Source organism: Acanthopagrus latus, chromosome 7 (assembly GCF_904848185.1).
Source record: "Acanthopagrus latus isolate v.2019 chromosome 7, fAcaLat1.1, whole genome shotgun sequence".
Taxonomy (NCBI): domain Eukaryota; kingdom Metazoa; phylum Chordata; class Actinopteri; order Spariformes; family Sparidae; genus Acanthopagrus; species Acanthopagrus latus.
In genome coordinates, this window is record NC_051045.1 from 25,901,523 (window position 1) to 25,918,635 (window position 17,113).

Here is a 17,113-nt window from a genome sequence, read left to right on the forward strand (position 1 = left end):
CGGACACACACATTCACATTACGTTACACATTCATACATGCCTGACAGTCCATACACAGGATTGCGCACACATACACAAACAAGTGCTTTCATCTACTCATTCTCACTGCCCAAAGCTCTCTCAGCATGGCTCATTGCTATATCAGAAAAAAAAAAAACTGACTCACCATGAAGGTTTATGAAACGGATGCAGCTTTCAACCACCACAGGAATCTGCTGCCCAGAGCTCTGGAGGAGAGAGATGAGTAGAGGAGAGATGAGAGGAGGGTGTTAAAGTCAGAAGGGGGGAGAAGATAGATATGCAAAGAAAGGGGCCAATGTAGGAAATAACAGCCATAACTTGAAGGGAAAATGTGTGAAGACAGACACAATACAAGGAAAACAGTGATTAAACAGAGGATGAGGGTCAAAAGAGCGAATGAATAACACTGAGTGAGTAATACAATGACTAAGTGCTTATTTACATTTATACTGAGACTAAAAATACTGGAATCAGTCTGCAAAACATCCAGTGTGTTTCAAGAATAACCTGACATTTTGTGAAGACAGTTGGATGTGAAAATATCCGTCTTGTATCTGTTCATTAAATGTGAAGCTGGCTAGCAGCCCTGTTAATTTATACAGCTAGCCCAGCTCTGTCCTCTAGTTGTTTATTCCATACACAACTAGAAATATAAAAATGGCAGTTGTATGCTGGAGCAAAATTTTGTTACTTTTGGACTAGGAATGTAACCTCTTAATTATGCGCAAAAGAGTCAAAATGACTAAAACAAAGGAGGTGGTTTCCTCTTAGTTGGGCCCTCAGTTGGCTCAAGTTGAAACTATTTCCACACTTCACTTTGTCGCTGTACTGGAGCTGCAGAAAGAGAGCAGACTAGACTGAATGTCCCAGTCAGCAGTGATGAAGTTACAAGCAGTTTCAGTACAATTAGCTTTAATTTTCGAGAGCTGCTCAGCTGTCACTTGTTACAGCTAACGATAGCTTGTCTGCCCGGGCTAGCTTGTTCACAGCAGCACTCGATGGTCGAACACGCTCGGACCCGAGGCAATGCTGCCAGACTAGCAAGACCGGTGTGCATGTTGATGGTCCATTCCTTCGAGTTTTAAACAGTAAAATGTAAAGGTGGTTAAACCTTTACGTTCTACAGACTCCAGGGTGCACCACAGTGGCTACAGCCCCGGCCAGTGTTGGGAAACAGCCCTCAGCCTGCATGCAGTTGCAGCACAGAAGCAGTCAGCGATGGGGTTTGGTACCTGTGTACGAGACATTCTCCTTCTTCTTCTGCACAGGGTCAAGCACAGCACAGAGGACACAGAGAAAAAGCAAAGATTAGAAAAGGGGGCAGAGCAAGAAATAAGGGGAATAAAGATTTAGAAGCAGTGGGAAGAGGCGCACATAAGCACACATACACTCGATAGAGGAGTCGAGAGAGGAGGCAGCAAAGAGGCCAGTGCATTTTAATCCCTTTCACAAGAGAGGAAGAGATAAAAGGGGGGAAATGGAGGAGAGAAAAGCCAGCAATAAGCTATAAGCATGACCATACACATGAAGGCAGCAGTAAATACACTGGGGGGATGGACCGTCTGTGTGTGCATGTGCTGCAAGAATCCCCCACCAATTCTTCTGCTTCAGTGTTCTGCTTTTCTAAATAATTTCCTTTGGAGGGTTGAACAACAGCGCAGCGCAGTGCAGCAGGCAAATAAAAACGAGGTAAAAAACAAGGGTGTATTTCAAGGGGACTGTTTTTTTTTATTTCATTCTTTTGCATGTTTGTGTGTGCATGAGTGTTACCTGTATGTAGGAGATTATGTCTGTGGTGAAGAGTGTGTGGCAGAATTGGGAAACAGGTCTGGACTTCCGAACACGCACTGATCGAGCACATTGCATTCTGGGAAATATAATAAATAAAAAGCTTAATGCCATTTCTACAAGTAGGTATTAATACTGAAGATCTAAGGATGCTTGTCAACTGCTATGCCCAAAACTGCATTTTCGTTAAAGTTTGGTTAATCTCATTCCTCGTCTCCTTGTCCTCTCTGCTCTCTCCATGTCTCTAAGCCTCTCCCAGTCATACTCTCTGAATTCTTGGCTCTTTAAATACACTGTTTACCTGGAAGGGTCACTGTCGACAGCCTCAGCTGGAAGAAAGAGACAGAAGTGAAAGGACTGATTTACAATTCTGGTGCAAACAATGAGCAGCAGTATTAAAGGGAAACTACACATCAATTGATTTGCAACTCTGGTGAAAACAGTGAGCAGCGGTTTTAAAGGGAAACTACACATCAAAGCCTGTTTACAGACGTTAGGGAATACGACTGCATCGGTGAAAAAAGAAGACAACAAGTGTGAAGTCTGGTAAAGGTCCTCAAGTGATATCCCCTGATTCAGTTTTGTTTCAGGATGAAATCTACAAGTTGGTTTCCCTTTCTTATTATGTGTCTCTACCTATGGACTGATTGGCTTATCTCAACAGCGAATCAGAGTGATTTCTCTCAGGCTCTGCTACCGTTTTTTAACACTCAATTGGAAAAGCTGCAGACTACTGCCAACAGTGCACAGTGTGGGACACACTAAGCCATGGGTGCACACCGATGGCCCTGACATTGACTGACAGCCAACAATTGCCCTGGTGTGTCAGGGCCTTGTAACTTTAAGGAGAAAAAACAGGGGCATCCCTGATCCTTCACAGACATTGCCTTTGCCATCATCTAACACTGTACAGTAAGTGTACCTTTCTGTATGGCATCTTGTAGAAGGTCATGTTTGGCTTGAAGTTTGGAGGTCAGAGAACTGCTGGTGAGGAATTCCTTCACTTTCTAAGACAAAAAAACAAGAACAGGTGTCGCAGTATTTTCCTCAACTGTTTCTGAAACTCTCTTTCAACTCTCAAAGTGCTGCACCCAAGATAATCTGTCCTTCAAAAGGCAAAATTTAAGCAAAAACATTTAACTCACATGTGAGAAGCAGATAAATGAATCAATGACAGTCACAGTGTGTTAGCATCACAGGAAACTTCTCTAAAGTTGGGATCACATGTCATACTATACAAACACCAGATTTCACAGTATAATACAGGTTACTCATGGTAAATATTCACCTTTTTTGTCTGTCTTTTGTTCACAGTAAGTATTTACAGCTACAGTTAAGCCAAATGTAAACATAAAAACACTTTAGCTTTTAATGAATAGAAAAGAATTACGTGGTCAACAGAAAATAATTGCTCAAACATATTTGAGTACTGTAACATGTAACATAAATGCACGCTAATGAACAATATAATTTCATAGTTAAGCATCTGAGAAACCATAAGACACTAACTAGAGTTAGGGTGGAAATGTTATTTACACTATAAAAGATATCAAAATAACCCCCAAGAAATCCAATCCAATAATACAAAGACAATGATAGATAAAAAGCTTTGATTAAAGGACATTATCAGCCTGATTTACTGTACATCTCTGAAGCAAGTGTGCAAATAAATAAATACTGAAGTACTGTACTTAAGAACAACTTTGAGTACTTTAAATATATTTTGAAGCTCATTCATTTGTACTTTTATCTTTAATATTTAATTTTAAATACACAACTTTACTTAACTACAGATTATTTATACCCTGTGGTACTGCTACTTTTACTTTCATGTCATGTCACATTTTTATGGAGAATTTTTTCAGAAATAATACATCCTTTAAGCTTGTCGGAAGGTGCAAATTAAAAATATCTCCCTTCTTTAAAAACATATTCTGATTGTGAATTACTCATTTTAAATTATTTGGGGGGGTCAAAAATGATTTTGTTTATATCTGTGTGAGAATTCTGACAGTTAGCCTAGTTTGTCTTACAAGGTCTGTCAGCCAACAGTATAACGCTGTTGGAAAAAAATAAAGGTCTAAAGAAAGTGCTCAGTAAACTGTACTGCCATAATGTTTGCAAAGTCGGTAAGCTGGCCAATTGAGGGGCCAACAACAGCAATGTTGTTTGTGAATAAAAAGGTAGGGAGGAGGTGGCCTGCCACATTTAGTGGCTGAATGTTATCAATAGCACCTTTAACTCACAGATGTGAGTACTTCTTCCATCGCTGCCTTGAAAATACTGTAACAATATTTTACTATATAGTCGACTGCAGTAACTCACTGTGAAATAGTAGGTCTCTGTCTCCTGCTGATTGGCTCGACGCTTGGCAAGAGTAAGTTTTTGGGCAGTGTTTCCTCCAGGGGGCTCGTGTGATAGGCTGCTGGACACGTCGGGGGAGGGGTTACAGTCGCTCTCACACATACTGTCCAGCAGGGCTGTGAGTGTGGCTTTCAGCGTTTTGCTGACCTGAGCGACGGACAGAAATACTGATTAGTTCATCCAGTTTTATAATTTCTTGCATATTTTGAAACAGCAATTACAATGATCAAGGTTTATATTATGAGGTAGCCAATTGTCACTCATTCACCTGTTGATTGAGTGAGTGACGGACAGGGACAGACAGGCAAACAGATCATTATGGAAACAGGCAGTGAGAATAATTATCTGACCTCCTCTGTTTCCAAGGTAACGGCAGCGAGTCGGGACTGAAGCTGCTGGAACCTTGTCTCCAGCTCGTACCTCACCTGGCTCTCAGCGCTCACCTCACACACCTGAAATACACAAACAAATTTAATTGAACATTGTGAGGGATCATCAAGTACAAACCAATGGGATGTTGTCAGGAGAGAAAAATCCAATAAAGGTTTTATTGGATGTGAGGGGAATAGGGTGGGATTTGTGTGATGACTTCAGTGGATGGGGGTCACTGTGAGAGTACAATTTCTCTTCATTCATCATTTTAGACCAACTAGGAAAAAAAAACAAATCAGTGGAGCAATTTGTGAGCAACAGGGAATATCTGGAACCTGTCACAATGTCAAACACATATCGTTGGAATTGTAAATTGAACATGGTAGAGTTCAAACTTGCATTTTGTAGCAGGCGTTTCACTGCAGCAGCTATGCTAAAAGCGCTGGCACGCATCGGTGCAAAGTGGTACACGCGCCGCTAGACATGATCAACGAGAACTTGCTATGCCTGGATACACCTGTGTTTAGACCTTAAATGACTCTGTTGGATGTAACATTACATTTTGGTCTTTGTAATCATTGTATTTAATCGTTGTAACATCTTTCAATATTGTAGATGTGATGTATTGTTGACTTTCCACTGACTACATAACCCAGAAAGATTATGGCTGTGGCTGTTTGCTCTTCATCTGGATCTCAAATCAGTAAAGAATTCCTGTTGGGGCAAATGTATGAGCATCACTGCTCATCCATCCGTTTCAGATCTGCGCTGTTCTTTTAACTGAGCAGCTATGGTGAAGATTTCAGGTGAAAAGGGTGAAAATAACATCTTTTCAAATAAATTTGAGATCTCTGGGCTTTTGGTTACTTGGATGTTGTTCAGGGGAACACTGCAAATTTGTTTTTCTGTGAAACGCTGGAAATGTTTGGGAACTTCACCAAATCTTCTATCAGCAGAGGTGAGCAGATTGTGACTGAATTTTCATAATTGATTGAAAAAAAATGGTGAGCCAGACAAAAGGTAACATAACATGCTCCAACTATGCCTTAGCTAATAAGCCAAAATGGCATTTAGTTTCCCTCCAAACAATGGGTGCTATACCTATGAATGTGAAAAAAAGTAACATTCTTTTTCTGTTTTCCACGGAAGACATACACCTGTCCCACAGGCTCAGTAACTTCACCTGGTCTCCTTCATGAGGATGGTAGTTGAATCTAAATGGAAGGCAGAAGGCAGCGTCGTGTTGCTGTAGCAATGCGTCTCTGTCTCCACCCTGGTCCAGGGACGTCACTGCAGCCTCCAGCTGCTTCAGCCCCGTCTCCTCTGTCTTCTGGATGCGCCACCTACTAGCCAGGTAGCACCTCATCACCCTCTCCATGGACAGATGGAAACCCAGGTCACAGCACTGCCAGGAGGAAGGGAAGAGGAAAATGTTACAGGTGAGAGTCATGTACTCAAATTCTTACATGTAGAAGAACAAAGGGGAAGAGGGGGTGGAGATGGAAGGTAGGACAGAGAGTAAGACGAGAAATGATGAGATGAGAAGGCAGGAATTATGTGAAAAAAAAGACTGTGATGACTGTGATGGTGTGGGGGACAGGGTATTAGAAAATATTTTTAAATTTTCTGATGGACAGTTCTTGAAAAAGACTATTCTGCTCAGAAACACACACAGACATTCACAGAAGACAAAATTGCGTGTTTCATACGTCAATGAGAGTGCTGACGTCCTGCAGGTAGTACTTGTTCATGGCCGCATTGGCTGCTGCTAGATTCAGCAGGTAGTCATTACGAGCCTTGGTGCACTTCAGCTGGGTCTCCTGCACTCTGCCATGCCTCTGTACACACACACGCGCGCGCACACACACGCGTGCACACACACACACAAAGAAAATAAGTAAGAGAAGATAACAGACATGAGAACACAAATTCTAACAGACAACACATTATGATATCATGCGTCCATGGCACGTCCATGGCACTAACATGCCCTAATACGCCATAAAGAATTTACAGAACTGTGAAGTTTATACACACTCAGACAAATAACAGGAAACCCCCTTTTGAGACTTCCTGCCACAAACACACACACTCACCTTCTCCATTAATCTCTCCATCTTCTTGACGGAACTCCGCCTCTGTCCTCCTGATTGGCCGAGGCCGAGCTCAGCTGACTTGCCGGTGTGCCTCTCCTCCAACCGCTCGGCTTCCTTCAGTTTGCCCTCAGCTATCAGGCAGTCTGTGTGGTACTGGTTATATGTCTTCAGAGCCTTCAGTAGGACAGGTCACATAAGAGAAACTCCACATCAGCACTCTCAGTGTCTTGAGTTATTACATTATTTTGAGTTATTACATGTAAAGACAACAATATAAAAACTCACTGTCTGTAGCTCAGTGGTGACCTTTAGCAACTCGTCTTGCATTTGGATGCCAACTTCTTTACTCTGAAATTTACAACAGTAGATTGTTTCAGTTTGTTTAAACGCGCTGCGAGGAACATATGAAACATTCTCAATTTCATACTGATGCCATGACCTACAAAAGCAAACGAGACCATCAGCGAGATGATTGGCTTATTTCAGCATAGTTATTATAATCATTCTTAATGCCAGTCACAGAGCTGGGATCCCGACTTATTCAGGTCGGATAAGTGGTAAAATTGAAACAATTTTTTAAAGTGGAGTGCTGCGAATGAACTGAGAAGTCACACTGCCTGAAGAAAGACACTGCTCTGTGGTCTGTGCTACCGCTGGAAATCCACTGGGAAACTGAAATAAAGAAATCAAAAGTATTACTATGGTAAGTAAAATGTGTACTCAATGTGAAGTTTTGTGCTGGACATTTATGCTAGTTGCCTGACTGCCTGACAACCTCAGGGCGACAATAGAGACTCCCTGTTAATTCCCAAATTTCTCAACTTTTCTTTTAAAAGAGAAATAAAACAAAATATAATATGTTCATTAGTGAGCTTCAGAGGTGCTGCAATTTTTGTATGTTTGGACAGAGGCCAGCTACTGTTTCCAGTCTTGCCTATGCAAAGCTAAGACTTTGGCTACATTGAACACATTACACACACACGAGATTTTGCTTTTGGGATTTTGTCTTTCATTTCTTAAACTCAGCACAGCGCCGTGAAACTACATTAAGCTACATTAAGTTATTAAGAAACCACCAACTGTTTAAACCCCAACAGCGTGAGCAAAACCCCAAAGTGGAAGCCAGACGGAGTCATTTCCTGTATACCGGTAGGTTCATTAACAAAATATTGACACTGTATTACATCCTTCTTTATAAACGGGCCACGCAAGACTCAAGGAAAAAAACAATTTAAATAGAAGACTGGTCTGTTCTTAAGCATGTAGAGCTGATCAAAATGCACCACTTGCACCGCGCAACTCTCATTTTGCTTTGTGTAGCCAGCTTCATGGATTACAGTGTGAGTGCACTCTGTGAACGGTCTTGCATACGTCTTATGCTCAACGAGTCAGCCTTTGGGGTACTTGCTCTACCTTCATATTCAGTGAACCATAATGAGAGTGGTCACAATCTTCTCGTCCAATTCTGGGCAGGACAGCAAACAGTCCCATAATCTAAAACTATTCCTTGAACTAACTATGATAACTGGAAATAAATGTAATTACATAAGTATCCAAATAACACTCCATTTGAATAATAATGCTTTATTTTGAAATTGTTCTGCTGGCATACTAGTATACGATTTCCTGTTCATTCTAAAGTAGACATTATCAATTGTATTGTTATTTAGTAGTAGAACTGGACAGAACTACGGTGATGGCATCAATAACTGCTTCAATATAATGTTGGCAGGGATTTTAGAGAAGCTAAAAGGGTCTTGCTCTGCTTGGCGTAGGGCCTAACAACACCTCTTAGCTGCTCTCAAATGACTGTAGTGGTTTAATTAAAATTCTGCTCACTTCTCAACTATGTGAAGGTACAGAGTGTGTCTGACAACCAGTAATTTGAGCAAGATGAGTCTGTGTACTAAAGTGAATGAGACTGCAGATGCTACTGCAGTACTAAGACAGATAACAGAGGGGCATTTTTAAGAAGACTTCCATTGAGTTCAGTGTGTGTCAACTTTAAGAGTTTATCAATTTGTTCATTTTTCAAGGCTGGTAAGAAACAACTCAGTTGACTTTTGTGCTGTACTTCTGTAGTATACTAAAAATTACTCAGCTTATTTTTTGTAATGGGAGAGAGAGCTTATGGGAGTGATTGCTGTGGTTTATGAGTGTAACTTGATGTTGGTGTGGTAATCGGCTTATTTTGTTTGATCCAGGTACTGACAGTCCACAGAAAACTCCTTAAAATAATATTTAAATATGAATGTAAATGGAAAAAATCCTAACCTATTCTTTGCTAACAAACTTGAACGGGGTTATTATATTTACAACACAGAAACTCTGTCAGGTACAGCTTTGTGACTTAACAAATAGGTTAGTGAATAGGTAAAAAAAAAAAAAGCTCGGAGGAGTGTGACATGTTCTCACTCTATGCTTCAAACAGATGCTCTACTTACCATTCTAACATTGGTTTTGCATATAATGGGAACCACAGTCAACGTGATAACAATGAAGCGACGGGTCGACTTTCAAAATAAAATCTGCTAAGAATCCATTGACATTTTGTGAGTTTTGCTGTCCAATAAAGGGAAAAGTTCAGCGACCTCTGTCATCAAACGAAACATTTGCAGTTTGGTTAGGTCAAGGCGCAAAAACTACATGGTTAGGCTTGGAGGAAAAAAAATGTAGTTTGGGTTAGAATAAGTATGTTAGTTAGGCAAACATAAGTTAAATAGTTAAAAAGATTTACTAGATTTACTATCAATATTTACTATAGAGCAGAAGTCCTTCCGTTGGATCACCATGGAAACTTGTTTCAGAAAACGTATGTCTAGCAGTGAATGGCGAGTGACAACTCATTTTTGATCCCATTTGAATTGTGCCATAAATCACATAGACAGTGTTATAAGATGATTTTTCAACCTAAGGAACTTGCAGTAAAAAAAAACAAAAAACTGTTAAATATAACATGTATATCATATAGACAAAATGACAAAGACAATGTGAAAGTTCGTAATTAGAGCAACTACACACCCAACAGTTGCAGAAGTGATGTTGTTTCGTTTAAAGCTCACCAAAGCTCATAGCTGTAACTTTGTATAGCAAGTCCTCCATATTATCTAGCTCTGCTTGTGCATATCTGCAGTTGTCAATATGTTGTGATTTTCACCTTTTTATACTTTCAGTACTTTTTCTGTGCCAATGTGATGGCATTGATGTGTCACTGAGCAGTTTCACAAGAAGCTAAATGATACTTTTATGAAAAAAAATGTTTGGATTTGCAAAGCTACTGCACCTTTTAAATTGACAAACATCACATGGGCAATTTATAGCACAATACAAATAGGATCAGAAAAAAGTATTTATTTTTTTTCTTCCCCATAGACTACTTAATGAAGTCCCATGGGTCAGATTGGGAGACGCTGGATTTCGCCATCAGTTTCTTAAATTTAATAAACAGCGCTGTCCTGGGAAAAGACCAGTGCTTGATCCATCCAACTCCAGCAACTTCCTGCCTTTGCTCACTGTAGCAGGATGACTTGTGTGGTGACTACTACTGGCACTGTTAACTTTCACTGTAAGCCTTGATTGCCTCTGTTGTGTCTGCTTCTGCATCCACGTGACCAAACATCCACTCACCTTTTTGTGCAGACGGTGTGTATCCTCCGTACTGTATGTCAACCGCTGTGTGAGTGTGTTGCAGCAGGTGTCACCCAGTGCTGCGTGTTCCCGGCTCTCCAGGCGAGTCTGAGTCAGCAAAACGGACCAGACCTGACACACAGACTGACCCCACTGCTCCTTCCTGGAGAAAAACAGACATGTTTACTTGACAAGTGGCCTCAGGAAACACTTCACGATCTCCAGAGAAATAGAAAAAGACACATGTGCCCTCCAACACTCTCTACACACTTACTTTTTAGTCTTGTGGGTGAATCTCTCTGTGAGTTTGTCGAGGGCTCGCGCATATTCAGCCTCGATGTCGCCTCGACGTCGGAGAAACTCAGAGAGGTCTGAGAGCTGCTGCTGTTTCACCTCTACCTGAGAGTCTAAAATCTTGATCTGGTCGGTCAGTTGAGCCCGCAGGTCTGACGCACACAGAGGCAGACAGAGATGGACAGACACAGAGAGAGAGACAGACAGGGGGAGGAGGAAGAAGACAGTAATTTAAGTCAACACATGTTTATAACCCTGGACACATACTAACGTGGGCAAACAGAGGGAGTGGCATGAGAAAAAATACACAGAAATGAATGAACACAGTGATCAGGTCTGATTTTAAAGACTTGATATGGTGTCTCATGGCACATGGTAATACACACTCATCCAACATTTACAGATTTTATCAAGTTGCAATTGTGTGCTGCTAAAAGGATGAAAAAAAAACAAAAAAACCCTGATACAATCTGGAGTAAGGAAATACTACCTCTTAGTACTAAATGTAGCAGTATGTGCATCTCTTTGCATTTCTAATAAGATTTGAGTTATATCATAAAAAGTACTGCAGTGAATTTATACACAAAACAGCATTTCTGCCTGCGCAGCAACAGATAAATCTACCCTCCAAGAAGAAGCATGTAGGCAAATGGCTGCAGAGTCAGATGCTGCATTTATACGCTCCCCTGATGGTCCTGTTTTCTGAGTTTGGAAGTTGTTAATCTTACTTCGGTGTGTTCACGTGCGTCATGTTGGAATGTGAAAAACAGCTAAGGTAACCTGAAGACACAAACCAAGAGAGTTCACACTAAGACTAAGCCAACTGTAAAGCAGAAGAGATGGACCAAGTGTTGAAGCAACAACAGTTGGATTTCTCTGGTTCTTTCGAGAAAATGCTTAAACTCCAAGAAGTTAGGAGTCTATTGTGGAAGACGTGCATCCTCTGTTAGAATCACCAAATTTAAACATCTTGACAGCAAAAATTCTGTCAAAATACATTTTAAGGTTAACTTATTTTGTCATACACACCAGGTTAGATCAAGTAGTAGTAGTACAGTTCATTCACACATCATGGAATTAATGAGAAATTATGCAATTAGAGAATATACAACCATGTCTTTACTCATCACACATTTCACCTGAATAGTCTGTCTAAGTCACTTTTAACTGGTTATGAGACAGGTTTAATTTAATACTGATGCCTCAAAATGACCTACATAAGCAAACAAGAAGATTAACTCTTCTTCATGGTTATTAAGTTATTTCAAATGCCTGTCACGGGTTGAATTTCGAATGGAGGGCTAGGGGAAAGACGCTCTGTAGTCTGGTGGTACTAAAACAAAGTTTACTTTTCCACAGCCTCCACAGGGCAGGCCGAATCAACAAACAAATGAAAGTTCCTTGTAGCTGCTTTTAATAAAATGCTGTCCATGCTGCCATTTGAAGACGGGAATGCCACTGTTTTAATTTGACAACAACAAATACAGTAGATTATTACACAAGGCTCACTTGTAACAGCCCAACATATGCTTGTATTATACACCCAGGCTTGTATGCAAACACAGCTAAGCCAGTAGCGACATGGGCCGGTGCTGCACGTTGGTTTGAAAAGGCTAATACAAACATCATTCTCTCTAATAACACCACCTTCACTCTGCGCTCTCCCCTCTCTCTTTCTCTCTCTCTCTCTCCCTTCTTTTCTTACCTTCTCCTGGCTCTCTCTTTCCTTTCTTCCTCGCCCACCCTCCCCACCCCCAGTCCGCCCGCTCATTCTTTTCCCTCTTTACTCTTTTTCCTCTGTCTCTGTGTGAGTATACAGCCTGGGGCAGACTGGATGTGAGGAGACAGCATCACTAATACTGGCTATAAATACACCCTTGTAGTACAGTACAGAGAACCACCCAACCACATATTCCCCCCTTAAAAACACAGCATTTAACACACACACACACACGAACACACACATCGTTGTTGTCGCATGAAAACCTTGTAACACCATTATGTTCATGTTGTTAATTAAAACACTCCGTGTTCCCATTGGCCATCAGAGACCAAGTATGGACTGTCATCAAGCATAAAAAATTTTTTTAAAAAAAGCTACAACCAAGGGTGATTTTATGAGTTTGCCAACATATGTTTGAGTGCATAAATGTACACATATGCACAAATATATTCTACTGCTGTCTATGTCTGGATGACTGTGCAGAGCAACTGCACACATTCATACATGAGTGCACATGTGCTGTCTTATACGCACTCATGCGTGCAGGTAAGAACACATGCATAAACAGAAGCGCAAAAAGGGCTCAGACCTACACAGGGACTTGCACACATGTACATCCACGCTGCCTTACCTTTCATCTGCGATTCGTACTCTGCCAGACTTCCCTTCTCCCTCCTCAGCTTTCCATGCGATGTCATCATCTTTGACCCCTTGACTCTCGTCTGTCACTGAGACCTTCCTTCCTGAACTCTGACTCTTTTCGTAGCCTCGCAGTCTCCCCTCCCAAAACCTTTCGACCTCAGCGGCCCCTGCGACTCTGTAGTCCGTGACCTTTCACCCCGTCCCCTTGGCCTTTGCTGCTCTACAGATGCGCGCAGCGCATCCGCATCAGTGTTGATCGGCTCTGCTCGACTGGGGTGTCAGTCTCGCTGAAGTGTCCGTGGAATCCCCTGGGTTGCTGATATGAAAGCTGATCCATAGGTGAGCTGGCCTGAAAAAAGAGGGAAAATAAGAAGTGGATTTAGATGACAAGATGCAGCAGGGGGCAAGAAAGGGTGATTTATCGAGACCAGAATGAGAAAATGAGAGCGCCAAAGGAAGAGGACAAATGAGGCTAGGGCGACGAGACAGAAAGGGACAGTGACACCAGAGAAGGGAGATTTAATAGGAGGGACAGCGAGGATGGGGCAGAGCGCAGAACGGACAGTAAGAGGGCAGAGTGATGAGGATGTGAGGAGGGATGGAGGATGGGGGATGGGAAGATGAGAGGTGATGAGTAACAGTAGTAATGAAGGACACTCAATGCCTTGAGGTTAGATGTTGGGGATGTCTACAATATAAAGGTAATGGTCAAATACACGTACTGCACAAGCTGAATACAATTTTTTTTAAATGATTGTACATTTGAAATCTAGAGTCATAGGAGGATGTCATAAATACTCATAAAGACCCACCTGGAACTGGCCTGTGATCATTTCAACTCATGGTTTGCTGATACATCAGCAATATCTCACAGTTACTCTGTGGGCTACCACTGTTGTTTATAGATGTTAGAGGGAGAGTACGCCAGTTTCACAAATCAAAGTCAGTTTACTCATCGTGAGAAGTACTTCTCAGGCTTTGAGCGGCAGATGTCTTTTGTGGCTCTGGAGGAGTATTGCCAAATGAGAAAAAATACCCCTGCTGATCATCCGGGCTATCTTAATGCAGTTGAAATGTGTGTGGAGTCACTTTAACAAAGACATTTTTTCCCAACCTAAAGTCCAATTTCTAATGTAATGTTTTCTGAGGGTTAGGGTTAGTCAACAGTGCTCTGATACTGCAACTTAGAAATGTTCTTCATTGTCAAAGAAAAGTAATAACAGCTTTAAAATCCTTTTGATGGTACAGTGTCTTGTGATAGGGTGAATGGTGTCTCTGTCTCAGACACTTGGCTACTCACTTCGCCCTCAAAGGGTAGGATCACAGCGTTAAATATATCTTTACTTCAAGATACAAGTTTTCAAGACTTAATATTGTTATGACTTAATGGGTTTTGTTTGTAGTGAGCACCTACATTACATCTAACAAACTGTTACAGACCTGGGACTTGCCCACTTGCCCTAAACCCTAGAGCAATTATTTTACCACGGCTGAAACCCCAGTCGATGGTTGTGCTAATTGAAGAAGCTAAATTTTCATTTATGAATGTCACATAATAATCAGTCAGTCTATGTAAATTCATAGCAGATGGATCAAAATACTACAATACCCATGAGCCTCAGCCACAAACAAAATTTGTTTCAATTAAGGTGCCGATTGTGTTTTAAGTTTTCTGAGCAGTGTAATCATCATGTTCACCTCTGATGCTGGGAACGTCTCCAACTGAAATCGCCCTGGGAGCTGTAGTTTACATTTCGACAGTCTTGTACCCTCCACTTTTTTATCAAAGAACCAGATATTTTGTTGCCCATTTTACTGTTAAGACAGCACTCATTGCGAATTTTGAGGCTGCACAACTTCATACAAAATCAACTGAAATATGCAATTAGACAAGAATTCACAAGGGGCATTGCGTGTACCGATGTACTGAAATGAAAGAGATTCATGCAGGGTTATGTTTCAACTTCAGTGCAAAACTTCCTTTTTAGTTTATGTTCTTTATGAATAAAGACACAGAGATGAAAAGGGAAAAAAAGAGAGTCTAGAGAGAACTAACAGAAAGAAGTTTCTGATGTGTCTCGAGGTCAGTCAGAGGCTGAGCTGAACAGACACACACAAAGGCACGCTCCCACACACGGTTTGGCACCTCTGTTGCCAGCCATGCCAACTTACAGATGACATCAGAGGATTTGATACGCTGGATATTCGGGGTGAATCTAGTCAAATTAAAGTCCGCCCAAATGGCCGAGTGGTTAAATTTGTGCGACAGTTTAATTTCAATCCAAAACTATGGAAGTGCTCCAACTGTGATTATGTAACGTTGTCTCTGGAGAAACTAAACAGGAATTTTGCTCAATAACCAAAATAGTTCCCCTCACTCTGTGGCTCTAGTGGGCATACATAAAGAAAGTTACCATGCATGGACAGTGGGGGAGTCCATTTATGAGACATGATTGTTTACCAGGCAGGGGTTTAATGAAAAGACTTATCAAGATGGTTTATGGGAAGTGTTGGCATCAGCAGCTTTGGAACAAACCCACAGACAACAAATCTAGATATCTAGCATTGATTGTGACATTTATTTTTTAGATTTGTTTGTTGCCAATTCTATAAAACTGTAATACTTAATCAGTGGAGGAACCCTTTAAAGGCAGATTACATGTTGCTTTGGATGACTAGAACTGCTGGATGCTGCTGAATGAGAAAGCCAGCTAGCCTACATTTGAAAGAGAATCAAATTGGTCCTGCATGCACACAACTAAAAGCTTACATTGCAGAACACACAGGCATGGATGCGTATTAGTCAGCGTAAACCGTACTGACAAGATGAGTTCATGCACACATTATGTCTTGCACACACAGACAGAGGCAACTTCACTTCCCACATCCTGTGTCAGTTTCTCAACAGGTTTCAGTATTCTGCAATGACTGCCAACATGTGCTGCTTTCACTGGAGACAGTGTTCCACAATCAGCTTCAGGTCATTCTTTAGTTTGGTTAAAACCTTAAACAGTAATTGAAGCAAAATAAAGGAGGTGCAGTTTACTAAACTGATTTACAGTGACCTGGTTTCATTGGGTCTCCTGTGACCTACAGTACTCTGCGGAAGCTCTTGTAAATGAAGGTTTGAAGATCTGACACGTTGTGTGTTATCAGTGTTATCATCAACAAAGCCTAATGCTCAGAAGTTAAGAAATGCTGTTCGATCTGTACTCTCATTTCCCCTCCCAAAACTGTGTGTTGGACATGATCCAGACACATTGCAGTGGAGGTTTCAGACAGAACTAGAGAGTAAATGGAGAAGTGCAGCGAACAAATGTAGAGATTTCTGCAAATGAGACTGTGAGGGCCCCGAGACCTCTGAGGCCCCGGAGGCCTTCATCAGCGAGCGACCTTAATCTGCACAGAACAAAGCCAATGTAAATGATCTGAGAAAGAGAGAGGAGGGGCTGTGAGCGATCTAGCCAAAGAGCAGGGGAATGAGGGAACACAATGGACTCGGAGGGGGTGTAAAAGGGGCAGTAAGGGCAAAGAGATGGAGGTTATCGGGGAACAGTGTTTCATACTTAAAGTCAAGGTCACTGGAAGAAGGAGGAGGTCATGTGGTACACGTAGTGAATATAAAGTAGAGTGAAGACAAGAGAGCATACATGTGGTCCCCAGTGACAGATCCTTATTGCTGCTGAGGGGATTTTCTGCTAATTTCCTTTGAAGAAAAAAAAAAACAACTAAGCAGAAGTAATACAAATGCTTTGCTGTTTTTGGTGTTACGGCCAATACTGTACGGGGATTTACTGACACTGCTGAGATGGTTGACCACACTGTGCTAGATTGACCCTGTTACTGTACATCTTGTGTTATCTTGTACCATTGCAAATATGCATCCCCATTCTTTCAATCTTTATAGCTGCATTGTTTCTCAACAGCTGCCTTCTATGAGTAAAAGATCATCCCTGATCCCTGCGAACCTGAGACAAAGCCAAAACATTGCTAATGCAGTGTAATATGTCAAGAGGAATACACATGGGTGTCAGCACGACTCTCTGCTAAATGATCTCACTTCCTGAAAAAGACGACTTTTGGGAAATTTGAGGTTTCAGCAGAACTGTTAGAGCACACGCAGGCGCTGAAGTGGCATCGTTATCATTGCAGTATGATCACAGATAAGCACTGAAATGTTAAAGG

At 41.4% G+C, this 17,113-nt stretch overlaps 1 protein-coding gene across 3 annotated transcripts in view; it reads right to left on the reverse strand.

The window, feature by feature from the left end:
• arhgap4b (Rho GTPase activating protein 4b) overlaps window positions 1-17,113 on the reverse strand; it is a 36,527-nt gene that overhangs the window by 15,113 nt on the left and 4,301 nt on the right. For 2 of the 3 annotated variants that reach the window (XM_037102938.1, XM_037102940.1), the window contains exons 2-14: window positions 12,918-13,277; window positions 10,544-10,715; window positions 10,270-10,432; window positions 6,928-6,990; window positions 6,643-6,816; window positions 6,256-6,384; window positions 5,730-5,951; window positions 4,525-4,626; window positions 4,136-4,321; window positions 2,733-2,817; window positions 2,112-2,139; window positions 1,793-1,889; window positions 168-228 (exon numbers count right to left, since the gene is read on the reverse strand). In XM_037102938.1, the coding sequence (XP_036958833.1) occupies window positions 168-228; window positions 1,793-1,889; window positions 2,112-2,139; window positions 2,733-2,817; window positions 4,136-4,321; window positions 4,525-4,626; window positions 5,730-5,951; window positions 6,256-6,384; window positions 6,643-6,816; window positions 6,928-6,990; window positions 10,270-10,432; window positions 10,544-10,715; window positions 12,918-12,987 (1,552 nt within the window). In that variant the 5' untranslated portion in view covers window positions 12,988-13,277. Of the gene's footprint in view, window positions 1-167; window positions 229-1,254; window positions 1,283-1,792; window positions 1,890-2,111; window positions 2,140-2,732; window positions 2,818-4,135; window positions 4,322-4,524; window positions 4,627-5,729; window positions 5,952-6,255; window positions 6,385-6,642; window positions 6,817-6,927; window positions 6,991-10,269; window positions 10,433-10,543; window positions 10,716-12,917; window positions 13,278-17,113 lie in introns of all 3 variants that reach the window. The other variant, XM_037102939.1, reaches the window with a different exon arrangement.